Consider the following 15,471-nt stretch of genomic DNA (forward strand, 5'->3'; position numbering starts at 1 on the left):
TATCACAGCTAATGGTACAGATCTTCACTCTTCCCCACCATGATGGTAACAAGGGGAGATGCTCACCTTTACCTGCTCTATGGAGCACAGCATATGGCAGTATGGCCATGCAGCATCATAGAAAATCACAGAGGAGGCAAAAATAGAAGGAAAAAAAGAATGCCTCTGTGTGAACATTGTGACTATGTTCAAAATCATTCCCAGGTAGCCTGCAAAGAATTACTTACTAGAATTAATTGAATTTACAAAGGTCACAGGATACTCAGTTAATAATAAATACTTAAATTATAGAGCACATAAAATCATCAACCCCATATGAAAACAATTGGCAAATCGGACTTTGCACAGCTTTAAAAATCAGTCATTCAAAATACAATGTTAAGAGTGTAGACTTCAAGATATTGTTAAAATAATTTAGCCAAATAACTGGTATTCTGAATATTTGGAAATTATTCAGAAACCCAAGACTCAACCAAAGGAAAAAAAATACTTTACAGCAGATGATACCCAGCCAATAGTGCACAGAAAGATTTAACACTGTTAGCCATCATGGCAATGCAAATGAAAACCATAGGAAAAGAAGACTCCAGTACGCACTGACTAAAATTGAGGAGACTAGGTACAGCACATCGTCAGTGACTAAGTAACCTGGCTTCCTCACTACGTGTGGGATGGAGAATTGGTGCAAGCCCATGGGAATCAGGCCAGTTACTGCTTCAAAGTCCAACATGATCCTTCTGTCCTGCATATTCCATGACTAAATATGAATAGACACCAAGGATGACTTAGAGAAAGGTTGTAGCGTTGTGTGAAAAGATAAGACACATTATATATATACACATACATATATATGGAAATGTTATAATGGAACCCATTATGTTGAACAATTAATATGTGATAATAAGAAGTTACCAGTGTAAAACCTGGATACAAATGACCACAGGAGTGTCATTTATGGTGAGTGAAACCAAGTAGAACAAATTAAAACAAGTGTTTGTTAAGCATAAAACAAATGTGGCCTAGCCCTATGAGGGTGAAAAGGGCAAAGATGAAGCCAAGTCAAGACTACCAGTGGAAGAAGTAGAAGAAAAGGGATAGGTGTGTTATTTTAGCTTTTATCTGCACAACCGACCATGTCATTCCTTCTTGTTTTATCTTTTCTTTTTCTCTCTTCTCTTCGCTTCTCTTCTCTTCTCTTCTCTTCTCTTCTCTTCTCTTCTCTTCTCTTCTCTTCTCTCCTCTCCTCTCCTCTTCTCCCCTCCCTCCTTCTCTTTCCTCCCCTCCTCTCTTCCTCAGTTCCTTCTTTCTTTCTTTTCTCCCTCCCTGTACCCCTGCACCCCCTTCCTTCCATCCTCTCTCCATCCCGTTCTTAGATAGGATGTTATATATATATATATCAGGTTGGTTTCAAGCTTTCAGTCTTCCTGCCTGGGCCTCCACAGTGCCAAGTTACAGGAATGCATGACCACATCTGACATATGACTTTATTTATAATAACTCTAAACAATTCAAGTCAATCAATAGAGATCATAAATGCATCCATTGCCTCGGAAAAAAAAAGTAAAGAAAAATGAGTGGGCTATAAGGGTACATAAGGACATTGGTGCGAGAAAAATATTATTAGTTAGGGTAACATTTCACGATCATATACAAAAACACATTACATTTTAATTTGCAACATATATCTTTCTATTTTTACTAATTATAATTTAAAAATGTGAAGATTGCAATCCAAAGATTAATTTGTCAACCTAGTTTTCAAAATCATTACCAGGCACTTGTATAAAGAAATCAAGATGTCATCTGGTGTGTTTTTGGAATTGTTGATAGTACCATCAGGGAACTGTTGGAAGGGCTGTTGTGATCAGAGGAGAGTCCACATGTTGAAGTTAAGATCTGTGAATCCTCTACCTTTAAAAGGTTGTGTTAGAAGACTTTATGAAGCCATTGATGTCTATAGCTCCACTTTCTTCTTACTATCCACCAGTTTTCATTCTTTTCACTCTCTGACTCACCCTTTCATACTAAACATGTACTAGAGACAGTTATACAATCACATATATATGTATTTTATATACATGTACATGCATATATATGTTAAATGTATATGTAATATATATGTGTGTACATACATATATACATACACCTCACTGACTTGTAAAAGAATTACAGAGGTTTGTTACACAATATATGGAGTTACATGCTAGCCAAACAATAGTTGTATCCTTGTGTTTTATGCAGCCTTTGAAGTTGGGGTTTTGGGGTGAAAATAAGGTTATGAAAAAATAAATAAATAAAACCTCCTCTGCACCAATGCAGCAGTGAGACAAGGTCAACAGGAAGGAGCCAGGGGCACAGAGCCAAGAAAACCAGCCACCTAGACAGGAAAGGGGAGAGAAGGCAGGCAGGTTTAGAGCTGAGGAAATTCACTCAAGGTAGTTCCTCCCTCCTACCCAGATGTGCTCTTCAGACCAATGCAACCTCAGAGAGGTCCTGAATGTCTCGTTAGCTGAAACCTGTTCCTCAATGCAATCTCGGAGAAGTCCTGAATGTGTCATTGGCTGAGCCCTGTTCCCCAAACCAAGAGAAGGTTTCTGAGCCCATGTTAATTTTTCTTTCAGGTGCTGTGAGTTAAGCCGGGAGAGACACAGCTAGAGGGAAAATGAGTTAGGCATCTGCTTCTCTAATTATTTTTAGTATATTCAGATGGAGTGTAGTATATTTCCTTATAAAGGGGAGGGAAGGTATTTATTATGGGAAAATGGAATTGTTTCATATTTTAAATTAAAAGTATATTACTTAAAAGGAGACAAACAATATCTTTGTATACAGCATTAATTATTTTGAAAATTATTTTCAATTATTCATTGAAACTTGAAAATTCACTATGCTCACAGTATTCTCAGCCCTCAGCTAAATGGGAAAGGGTAGGAATTGGCTTGTCAATCAATGTTCAAAATGAGGGAAGAAAAAAGATGATCTCAAACATAAAAAAAAATCAATCATTCAACTAGAAATATGGTCATCCACATAAAACTCCTTCAAAATCCGGTAAATCCATTTATAGCTCTTATAGCTTATTAATATGGATAGTTTCCCAGTAAGCTATTTTAACAAACTATTTTTACAGATTCCCTACCTTGAAGAATAAAAGTCAATTAATGCCATTCTGACTTTTTGACACTTTCTCTTCCTTTTTCCCAGAAACCAAGGACTAAAAATATGATAATTTTATTGCTGTTTGAAAGAGAATGTAAAAATGATTCTTGAAGAACTTTCACGACACCTAGAGCTGTGCCCAGCCTGCTGTATAATATTACTTTAACTAAGCAAAGATGTGCTACATTTAACTAAGCCTACAAATGTTATGTTGTATTTGTTTAATTACGTAAAGATGTGTTGCTGTTTCCCCTTGCCTGCCTAAGGCACCGACTGGTCTAATAAAAAGCTGAATGGCCAATAGCTAGGCAGGAGAGGGATAGATGGACCTGGTTGGCAGAGAGAATATGTAGGAGGAAAAAAGAGAAGAGAGAAGAAGAGAGGAGAGAACAAGGGAGAAAGAGAGGAAGACTCCCCAGGGCCAGCCAGCTGTCAAACAGACAGACACAGAGCAAGCCGTGACAGCACTGTTGTTTACAGCTTTCACTCGACACTTTTGACTTCTTTTTTTTTATTTTTCGAGACAGGGTTTCCCTGTGTAGCTTTTTGCCTTTCCTGGAACTCACACTGTAGCCCAGGCTGGGCTCGAACTCACAGAGATCTGCCTGGCTCTGCCTCCCGAGTGCTGGGATTAAAGGCGTGCACCACCACCGCTAGGCTCCACATCTGACTTCTTTGTTTTCTTTTTTTTTAATTTTAATAATTTAATTTAATTTTACATATCAGCCATGGATTCCCCTGTCCTCCCTCTTCCCACTCCTCTCTACCCTCCCCCCAATCCACCCCCCATTCCTATCTCCTCCAGGGCAAGGACTCCCCTGGGGATTCAGCTTATGGCAGATAATTCTTTGGCCTGTGAGGACTGTCATACACACTGTAGGTAATTTAACAGCATTGATGATTTGTACCTGCCAGAGTCCACTAAACTCCTCCACCTAACTATGACAACCAGGAATGTGTTAGACTTTACCATATCTCTCTTGGGGCGTGTGTAGAGAAGCAAAGAAAGAGGGGAGGAGGAAGGGAACAGAGGGGGAAGGGTTGGGAAGAGAGGAAGAGAGGAGCTGCATAATGAGATACTGTTTCAAGAAAAAAATGAATATATATATATATATATATATATATATATATATATATATATATATATATATTTAGTTAGTTAGTTAGTTAGTTAGTTAGTTAGTTAGTTAGACTTCAGCTTGGCTATATATTAATATGACTGAGTGGAAGGATGGCAAAGAATGTTAGACATTTGTGTCTCCAATTCCATACTTGTATCTCTAGCATAGTTGACTTTGTCCTATCCCAAGCAGTCAGATATGCCATCATTCCCAGTTTTATGTGATTCTGGGCACTGAACATAGGCCTCAGGTACACTAAGGAATACTCTGCCATCTGAGTTTCATCCCCAGCTCCCAGCAATGATTAGGTGACTGTGAGCTGAAGGCTGAGGGATTTGGAGCTGAGAGACAGCTTGGCTGTCGGGAGCTCTGCAGCTGTTACCTCCAGGGGCTACCAGGCTTGTCAGTCTGGGTTCCTTCACCCTGTAATCTCCTGACATGAAGATCATCCTCTTCAGTTCCTGACCTTGTGGCTGACCAAGAGTGACAGGTGTCAGGGTCTACATCTGGGCTTAGCATGAGGCCAGCACCTTTGAGTAGCATCCACCGCAGCTCAAACCATGGCTACCCAAGCATCAATCCAGGCGTCAGTCACCATTGCAGCTAAAAATAATGCAATACTTTGATTTTTATCTGACCGTTGGTTCACAAATTGCTCCCTCCAGACATCATAATGACAATCGGGGCAGAAAGACAGAAGTTCTGCCAGGCTATAGCACTAATCTAATGTACGCATTGTGCAGCTGAACCCTTTCCAGGCCCTTGGACCTACATTCTTTCACACTGTCATCTGCATAGTCAGCACTAACAAGCAGGGTTCTCAGTGATTAATGTGCTCAAGCATGCCATCCCAGGTTTGAATCATTAGAAAAACTGCAATAGTTTAACAATATGAACTCAAGATTTCCTGATCCTAATGTTCCAACACTAACTTTCCTCTCTCATTATTATGACCATTGCAGAAAATCAGGGTTAATCTTCTATGAGCTAGAGAGGGCAAAGGAGATTTAAATGCTGTGACTTTTCCCTTGGTCTCATAAAACAATGAGGACTTCATTCTCTCCTATTTTGGACTCCAGTTTTCCTTTGGAGATCCCGATGGATTTCTGTCCAGCTTCTGATATTACTATGGAATTATGGTTGAAAATCGATGACAAACTTCAATTGTTTTCAGATTTGGGACAAATCAATAGTGCTTCACAGTCAGAGAGTCCATTCTAGGTGCCAATGACCATGGGAGACAGTGCCCCTGGGCCCATAAAGGGAAGGTTGCTCACTTCACGTTCCTTTACCTCAACAGAGACCCAAGTGAGTGGCCCTAATCACACATTGTGGGACAGAATCACCCAACAAAGATTGCCAAGCCATTTAGAGGCTGACACCACTCAGCGCACAAGAAAGCCTACTAATGTCACCTGGGTGGGCCTCAAGGGTGTGTGTTGCATGTAGAAAGTAAGGAAACTGTGCTAAACAGGCACACTTGTGGAGGTCAGAGGTCAGTTTGTGGGAATCGGTTTTTGCCTTCTGCCATGTGGGATCCAGAGACTGGACTCAGGTTATCAGGCTTGGGGGCAAGCATCTTTACTCACAGAGCCATCTTGGTGGCCCTAATATTTTAAAGATATTTTAAAATACTTTTTAAATGCAGTAAAGTATGTATTCGTGAGTTGTATTCAAATTACAGGACAACAAATAACTCCAAACTGAAAGCCCTATGTTTTCTTAGTTGGAGAGTTATTATATACCTAAAGTTTATTCAGAAAAAAATATCCCTGTTATGACAAAGAAGAGAAGCTTCCTTTGTTCTTTAGAACAAAATGTTCAAAATTTTTAACAAAACGACTTCTAGGTTTTTGTCACTGCATGTTTGGAGCAAGAACAAACAGCGTTTGTACAGCTTTAAGTGCTATTGGTTAATTGTCTTTGAGAGACAAAGATGGGGTGCAAAGGAGAAAAGGTTCACTGGTCTCAGGACCCCCCCTCCCCAACTGGCAATAATCTGATACTCTCTGTAACTATCTTTCCCATCAACTATGGCTGAATAATGAAAGAGAAGAACCCTCCCCTTTGTTTGCCCTGAGACACTCACGATCCCATTCCCCACATGCCATGAGGCATATGGGTAAGAATGAACAACACCAGAGGAGGACAGCTTCTGATGTGTTTGGCCAGTTTATGTTTTGATACCTAGAAAAAAATCTTTAAAGAGACTGCACATAGGTCTCTAGGTGTGGAGCAGAAGGAAGAACTAGAGCTTTGCAGCGTCTAGACAAACGCAGCATCCAGCCTTCAGAACATGCTCGGGTGCAAGTGTGACCACCGGGCAGCTCAAACTCCAGTGCAACATAAAGAGACTGGGCAATGGTAGGGCACAGTCTCCTTCTTCCCGTCTCCCCTAACCCAGCTGTAAATGCCCCCGAGTGGAAGGACTATGGTAACATTGCATGTCACTTCATGGATAATCATGCAGCTCCCTGAGCACAGACTCTATTTGTGTACCACTCAGTGGAGCCTCATTGCAAAATGCAAGAAGCTTAACCATATTTATATCAGTATTCCCATCACTGCTCCTGTTACAACAGTGAACAGAACAAGAAAAGTATTCTAGACTTTATTAACATAAAATGATATCAATATCACCACTAGAACCTAAGAGGATAACAAATTGTTGAAAACTGTGAGACAGGTGTCAATCAAATTAACACACGGAATATATTTCCTCTATGTAAAAGAAACGTAGAAAAATATTAAGAGGAAGAAAATAGAGGTATCTGAGTACATATTGAGTAAGCATTGTAATGGAAATGGAAAGAATTAATTTTCTCACAGTTGTGTGTGCAGATATTTTGAATGAACAGCACCCCCAATTCCTCTTCTTCTAAGTGATTTTGCTATCATTGCTCTAACTCTGCTCTTCCAACACACTAAGAGGCTCAACACTTGTAAGTTATAGACAAGTGAATAGCTAATATTTAAGAGGGAAGAATGGATGTCAGGACATTTCACATCTGGTGAATTGAGACTGTGTAAGCAGATATAGTGTCTGCACTCCAGTGACAGGACCATGCACTCTAAGGAAGAGAAAGAAAATTCACCTAACTCATTAAAAACTAGGGACAGCCGCTGTACTATCTATGACAGAATTTAAAAAAAAAAAACATATTTAAAGGCAGGGAAGTGATATCTCCAATGGGGGAAAAAAACAGAAGCCATGTTATACCTGAAAACAGCATACAAAGTATATTTGAAACTAATTGTGTTGAACATGTTCACTGTATATTTTGTAGTGATTTAAATCTCTCACTAGTTACACAGATAATTTCCAGTGACGGTTGCTTGCATTCCACAAAGATATGGCTAAGTTTTTAAGGTGGATGAGTGTCTCTGTTGGCCAAGATATCAATACCATTTCATTGACATCAGCAGCCTCATTCCTTCTGCCTATGTGAATCACGTTATAAAACTCCAGGTAGTGAACACAATACAGTTAATGGAGAACATGAAACCAGGAGGATAAAGGTTTGATTAGCCTTAAATATGTATATTGCACTGTTGACTGGGGCTGCACATATAGCTGGGAGGCAGAGTTCTTATCTAGCATATAAGAGATCCTGGGTTTGACCATAACATAACAATAAAAAGTATGCAATAAATATTTTCTAAATGTAGTTAAGTAAAATCTGACTTTTTTTCCAAAGGGATATCATCTTTCCTTTACCAATTAAGAATTGATTGTATGATATTTTGTTTGACTAATGGAAAATGCAATATGAAAATCATACCGGTAAATATGTTTCCTTGTGGTAGAGATCACACATAGAAAAGGCACAACTATAATAAATAGAAATGAGGAATTGTCCCAACCACAGTTTTCCAGAGTTCAATATTGCTGAGAGTTCTCAGTCACCCTGCCCTCTCAGAGTGGATAGGTTGCTTTGTTCCTATTTCAGCTTAGTCTTTCATTTAATTTTTTGATTTCTCTTTGAAAACCACAGTTACTTAAAAACAACAGCCCATTGTGACTTTATTTTAATTGCCTTGATAATATTGCTGAACATATCATGATCAATCTGAAAACTGTGTTCAATAATAAGTTTCAAGATAGAAATTAATGTTGGCCATGTGACACAAACATAGTCTCCTGTTTCTTTATAGTAGATTATATTTTCTGGCAAATAAGTATGAATATAATTATAATTATCTTTCAGAAAGGAGTAACCAATCATGCCACTACTCTATGATAGAAAAAGTTGGCACTTTACCTCACTTTCAAATTCCCTTGTTGGGGCTGTCCATCATAAACTGATAAGATGTCGAAGTCCTCCTCTAGAGCAAAGGTGTGAAAGGACAGTTGTATCCGGTTGCGTTCCCCAGTGATAATGATCCAGGTGCAGTTGGCATAGTTGGGATATCCATGAGGAAAGCCAGGACTCTCGATGGTGCCATTGGGTCCCTGGACCAGGCCACCACAGTTCTGACCTGGGCATAAAAACACAAAATAGTATGTTAGTAATCATCAAGCTATAGTTATAAAAATGCCTCTGCCATTTTGACCAAAACTTTAATGATATATTATGGGGCCTTGTGCATGAATATTAAACACTAATTTTTATCAGACGCTCAAGGATAGCGTGAGAAGGTGAAATAGAAGAGAATCACAGAATCACATTTGGGAACTCATACCAGAAACTTCATTTTTAGACTGCAGATGAACACACTTTCTACCAATGATCTGTTTAGAATGCTGAAATCCCTTTGTCCATCAATTCTTTGTTAGAGACTTTAAATCACAGGCAAAATCAACATTCTTACTGTTACTGTAATGCTCTCAGTTTCAATAGAGCTAAATGACTTTGGCATATGATAACAGGGATAGGAAGCACCAAGGTTAACCTTCCCAGATGGATCTGAGCCTGTTCTGTGTTAACAGGAGTGTTATAATACAGAAGGATGCAAGACCATAGAGTTTATCTGCTGAAAAATGGAAGGCATGAAACTAGCTAGTTTGAGAAGGAAATAGTAGCATAGCACAGGAATGAACACAAGGATATTCCCACAAACAGTGTCCTCCTTAAACAGGTAGGACATCCTGCATAGACGAAAGAAATGTGCCAGAGCGCTGGAGTAACTAAAGATAATCTTTGGAAATATAGCAGTGCAGAAAACACCCATATCTCCTCAGGTAGATACCTATGCCATCCTGTGTTTCATAAATCCTGCATTCAACATCACTCCCAGGGAGAACAGAGATGACAGTGTCGCTTAAGAGGAATTTGACGATAAGAAAAGGTCTGGTGTCATGCACTTCTCCCTCAGCAAGACTAGGAAATAGGGGAAGAGTGGGAGATGCACTTGTTGCTCTTTGCCTCTGTTTCTGAGGAGTGTGTGTGTGTGTGTGTGTGTGTACGTGTACATGTTACTGATTCTACCTCAGGGACTCTCTTGATATAGTCATATCCCTGACCTAGTTCCACACAACAATCCTCTGCAATGTACTGCAGTCACGCTTTCTTTGACGAGCCAGCTGCTATAAAGATCTTACCTGGAAGATTAGTAACAGCCTCATGTACAGTCCTCTGATCCCCTTCCTCATTATACATCCAGAAGCTCCTTTCTTTCCATTCCCAACCTAACACCTCTTCCTGCTGTTCTGGTCCTTCCTGTCTCATCTTGGCTAAAGACCTCCCACTAAGACCCTTCCTCCATATCCCTCCCAGCTCACTGCTTTACCTACACACAGCTTCAGTGAAAACTCCTGAGTCCTAATGTGATTAGTTTTTCCTCTGCCCAGTTATCTTTAACCGTCTACCTGATTGGAAAATCCAACAGTCAGATGAATCAGTGTAAAAGGCAGCCATTAAGGTGTGGCAAGGCCAACTTCTCTCTCTGGCCCTCTGCATTGGGTCCCAACATAAAAACATCCCTTTTAGTGAATGCCAGTATCTAATTGGTTTGGAGATAGCCATGGAATTTCTGGATTCTTTGCAGCCTTTCCTTCCATCCCAACTGGACCATTTCCCATCAACATTTTGTGAATTCTTCCACGACAACTGTCGTGGAAGTTTCCAAGGAACCTGGGTTTGCTCTGATTATTCCATGTTGTGTAAGTATTTGAATACAAGTATTATCCCAGCTTTCTTTGTTGTATTGCAAACAGAGAATTATCTCCAACTACATTTTAGACTTAAAAAAATCACCGTAGTAGGTCTCAGTGAGCTCAAATCTTTCATGGTAATATTATCAAATGATTGTGGGAGTTTGCTCAATCTTAATAAAAAAAAAGATTTAATGAAAGGGAGTCATGAGTTTAAAACCAAAGAACTAATAAGAAGCCCATTTTCCACTAAATTTAAGTCTAACAATAATACTGTAACAAGTGGATATTAAAGCTGTGGGGATTTGAAAGGGCTTTAAAGGAAACAGCTTCTCTGGTTTATCTAGCAATTCTTACTTCAAAAAAAAAGTGAAGACTTGATTATAAATTGGAGAAAAGAAAAAGGAAATTCAACAGAAAATGTCAGCTGGAAAGAAGTCACTGTTAGACACCCATCATGTCACACCAGGTTCCCAGACACAAAGCGTTCCTAGGAAAGAACATTCAGTCAGCCTTCAGGGTACCAATTAGTACAGTGCATTTTGCAGGGTGAGTCCTGTTTGATCAGTAGACAGACCTTTCCAGAGGCTCTGACAGAAACTTCAAGAACAGCTCAAGAGTTCTCAACAGAGAGACTATCATCCCTGGCTGTACTTTGCAATCAACCAAGAGGTTTTCAAAGTCCCCATTCCTAAGATGGACTCTAGTTTAGTGGTGCAGGCTAAGACTATCCAGGTAGATCTTGAGAAAGAATAAAATGGACATCATGTACTCTTCACTATTATATCTGATTAGAATGTTGCAGTCATTAAAATGGGATTTGATTGATTCCAGTTAAAGTAAGTTGTCAGCATAACAGAAGAGAAAGATCTCAAAACCCTCCCAGTTACCAATACCAGACTTAAAACAAAGTCTATGCTTTGCACTGGTAATAGGATGGGCTTTATCAGAGCTGGTATGAGGATGGAACTTTCAACTAGATGTCCAACTGTTTAAAATAAATATTGATTCCAATCCCACAAAATATACAAGTTCAATCCCAGTGGAATAGTGGCCTAAACATAAAATAATAATGTTTCCAAAAGGCAACAATGTAAAAATAAATCTTCATAGCTCTGTGCCTTTTTAATATGAAATACAAAAACTAACCATCATAGAAACAACTGGAAAGGGTATCCAAAATAGGAAGATATTTGCAGTCTATATTTGTAAAAACTGATATATGAATAAAGTCCCAGATGGAATGCATTCACAGGTTATTAAGAAAGGGACAACATTATAGACACACAACCCATCTCTAGCTCATGCTTCCTAAGGACAGAGGCAATGTGACCAGTCTCATGCTCCTTCAGTCATACCATTCCTGACCTGGTAGAATGTATCTCTACAAACAATGAGCCAAAATAAGTCTTCCCTCCTCCCTCCCTTCCTCCCTTCCTCCCTTCTTCACATTGCTCTTCTACAGCCCTCCTTTCTTCTTTCCACACATTGTTTTTTTAGCCACCCGCTCCTTCCCACATTGCTTCATCCAGGTATCTCCTTCTATGAGGAAAGAGATAAACACAGAACACTGGTGCCAAGGATGGGGTTGTTTCTATATTTAAGCCTGAGTGTATGTGCTGTAAACCTTGGGTGCTGGTTTTTTGGATAAGGTAGAAGCATTGGGAGTCCAGGTTAGAGAAAACCTTGATTACAGGGAAAAAAAAAAAAAAAAAGAGCTCAACCAGCCATTGCAGTCTAGTTGCTAACACCACACTGCAGATGAGCAGAGGGCAGGCTTGTAAGGTTTGTAGGGCAGGAGTGAGCTAGGGGTAGAAGGGCTCTGCCAGGAAGTGGCTTAGAAGCCATTTATGTTCTGTTTTATTAGACAACAATAATTGTCTGGCTGTATTCTGCATGTCCCGAGAAATAGAGACTGAATTATAGAGTAATAGAATAATTCAAGTAGTGAAAGAATTTCAAGATATTGCGACATTCAGGTTGCTGAATGGTTACCTCTCTCTGTTCTTAGTCAGGTTTCCAGTGAGACACAAGCAGCAAATAGAACAGAAAAGTCTGAAAAAATGCTTCAGTTTGGTGGAAAGGGATATGAGCGAGTCTAAAGTTGTAGATAAAGAGGGTGTAGACAATGTACCTGTCATGCAACCAGTGAGAAAGCTCAGTCTTCACATGAAGACAATTGGAAAAGTGCTTTGGGGACATAAATCCACCCATCAAGGACCCAGACTAATAAAAACGCCAATCCATTTGAAGGAAAGATTGGACTGAGAATATCACCAGACTAGTTTCCTTCTCAAAATAGCCACCTATGGAAATAGTTCCCTAGGTTCAGACCCCCTGGCCTCCACAGCCACCCCCCCACTAGCTGCTAAAGCTCTGGTACAGGTGGAGCAAGCTACTTCTTGAGCTGGGCACATAATACATATGATACTGGTTTTGTAGGCAGACAAAATGAAAGAGTGATAGGGTCATGGAGGCTTGACCCAAGGTTCCAGAAAACTCTCAAGGCTGAGCTGTGAATGGCAGAGTTATGTTCCTTGCAAAGTCCTGAGAAGGGGTTACATGAAGTAGTAAAGATGACCCATATGTCAGAAATAAAATTAACTTACTGTCCCAATACCAAGGGTAATGAGTGCTGTCACATGACTATGGGACTGTCCTTCCTACCACACTGGTACTCAAACCACAGAAGTGAGATCAATTTGTTCCTGAAGAATTTGTTGTCCTGAGATGGCTGCTGAGCCAGTGACCCTGAGAAGTATCAAGATCCATCTGTATCAAGAGACCAGAGTCTGAATGGAGTTGCTAAGGTTCTTATGCTTTGGGTTCTGAGAAGGAGAGTAAGCCAGAATGGCGCAGTTGGAGCCTGCAGTTAGAATTGGAATCTGTGATGAGTACTCTATTTGAACATGCATAGACAGCTTCCATCCTGGAAGATGCAGATGTATAACTCATTAGGGCCTGGGACAACTCCCTTCTTTGAAAGCCGTCATCAGACTCAACGCTGTCATGCTGAGGTGCCCAGGCCTTTGCTCTCAATGTAGTGGTATTTGGTCTGTTCTTCCCTGGAGCCCTGGTCTTTGCTTTTTAGATTATATTACTGCATACCTTTTTTTTTTTCCCCCCAGCATAAGGAATTTTCAGCTGTGATGTATTCTGGCTCACTTAAGAATTTGATGAATGAAGGAAGTCCAGACACATGGAGGCTCTCTTGGGTGTTAGAGGTAGTTCTACTATCTCGGTTCTGTGCCTGGCTCCCAACCTTACAGAGGGGAAAGGTGGATACAGCGTTTCAATACTCATATGTCAGAACCTGGAAGTTCTGTCTGATTTAATTATCACATAAACTTTGAAGTCGGAAACAAGCCAGCCTTTGATTCTTGAATTACATTCACTTTTATTTGGATAGTGTTTTATGATAAGAAGATATACTATGTGAAAATCCACTTCTGAGAAGAAATATCTGACCAATAAGAATGCCTGAACAGGGAATTTGGTTGAGCAATTACAGAAAGACCTGGTTCACATTGGTTAGCATTTAAAGAGCACCAAGCAACACCACCCCATGTTGACTGCTACTAAGGCACATGAGGAAGTACAAACAGCCATCAAGAACAACTTGAACATAAGCAGACTAGGCAAAGAGGCAGCTGTCTTTAATTGGAGTGCATATGAATGAAGCACATGATTGAAGGACAGCACTGCTAATAATCACCAAGAAGTATTCATTTTAGAGACAAACCTGGATTATCGTACAGGGTGTTTTTAAAACAACAGTTCAAGAGGAGGGGAGAACACAAATATTTATCACTCTCAAAGCCATTTTCCATTCATTGCAGACATCCATTCTATAAAAAAATCTTAATGTATGTTTTTCATATCCTCTATAAATTGATATGCACAGAGAAATTTACTCATTTTCTTTCAATGATACATTGACCTCCAGTGTCTCTCTCTCTCTCTCTCTCTCTCTCTCTCTCTCTCTCTCTCTCTCTCTCTCTCTCTGTGTGTGTGTGTGTTTGTGTGTGTGTGTGTGTGTAGTAGCCAATCTGCTTCATATACCTGTGGTCTGACTGCAGAATCACAACTGCCCCTTGTCATTGCAGATAATCTTGCCCCAAGTATTCAAGAACACCAAACAGCCACTGTAATCTCAGATGAATTTTTCATTTCCTTGATTGACTAAAGGTCAGAACAGACTTCTACATGGCTAAAGAATCTTAAACATCATAAGACCTCCCATTTTGGTAAAGGAAGTGGGTTCCTGATCAGACAAGTGGTTTCTGAAGCTGCAAGCAAACCAGGACTGCATTGACTTCAGTGTTGCCTTCTGCAGGTTCTTAGACTATTTACGGGTCTGGGGCAGAAGAACTACTGTAGACAGGTACCGACTTGATTGCCTGTCCTGGGACTTTGGTTATGGTATTTCACAATTAACATCTTCGTATTTTGCAGAAACAGCCTGCCCTGAAAGAAGTTTGAAAAGTATGGTATCTGTGTGTGTGTCACAAACAGCTGAACGTCAGACACAGCAGCCGAGAGCCCTTGATCACTTGGTTGAGTTTTAATCCCAACACTTGAAGGAGATTCCACTACTCAGAGCACAGTGAAGAGCCAAGTGCACAGGAACAAACACAACCACTCAGGTAGCCCTGAAACTGTAAATAAACAATGGGACCGATTTTGATGGCTCCTACAGGGGGACAGAGATTTGTACAGGGCTATGTAAATATGAAGAGAACCATCTGTCTTCCTCCATTAAGGTTGGTTCTTACAGCCACATGGAGGTTTTCTTTCATAGCTTCATAGAACCCACCCAGCTTGCTCCTGAATCAGGTCCTCTGCACTTGCTAAGCCAGCTCTCCCCAAAGCTTCCCTTGTAGACTATCCCCTACCTGATTCCTAGCCAGGAGGAAATTGGTTTGTCTCGATTCACAACACAACCAGTAGTCCAATCCTACCCAATAACGTACCTCCTACCTTCCTGTTCCATTAGCTTGGCACATCTACAACATGTTTACTCATTGCTGGTTGTTCAATAACTAATACGAAACCCCGTGAAGAGTGAAAACCCTGCCCACTTTACCTACTTTCTGG

The 15,471-nt window shown here is 40.1% G+C and overlaps 1 protein-coding gene across 2 annotated transcripts in view; it reads right to left on the minus strand.

Annotated features, from left to right (window-relative positions):
• Positions 1–15,471, minus strand: part of Csmd1 (CUB and Sushi multiple domains 1) — a 1,596,844-nt gene that overhangs the window by 1,274,981 nt on the left and 306,392 nt on the right. For both annotated transcript variants that reach the window (XM_052751771.1, XM_052751770.1), the window contains exon 2: positions 8,543–8,759. In XM_052751771.1, the coding sequence (XP_052607731.1) occupies positions 8,543–8,759 (217 nt within the window). The remainder of the gene's footprint in view (positions 1–8,542; positions 8,760–15,471) is intronic.

Source organism: Peromyscus californicus, unplaced genomic scaffold, assembly GCF_007827085.1.
Source record: "Peromyscus californicus insignis strain IS unplaced genomic scaffold, ASM782708v3 Scaffold_23__1_contigs__length_62951481, whole genome shotgun sequence".
In the NCBI taxonomy this organism is placed as follows: domain Eukaryota; kingdom Metazoa; phylum Chordata; class Mammalia; order Rodentia; family Cricetidae; genus Peromyscus; species Peromyscus californicus.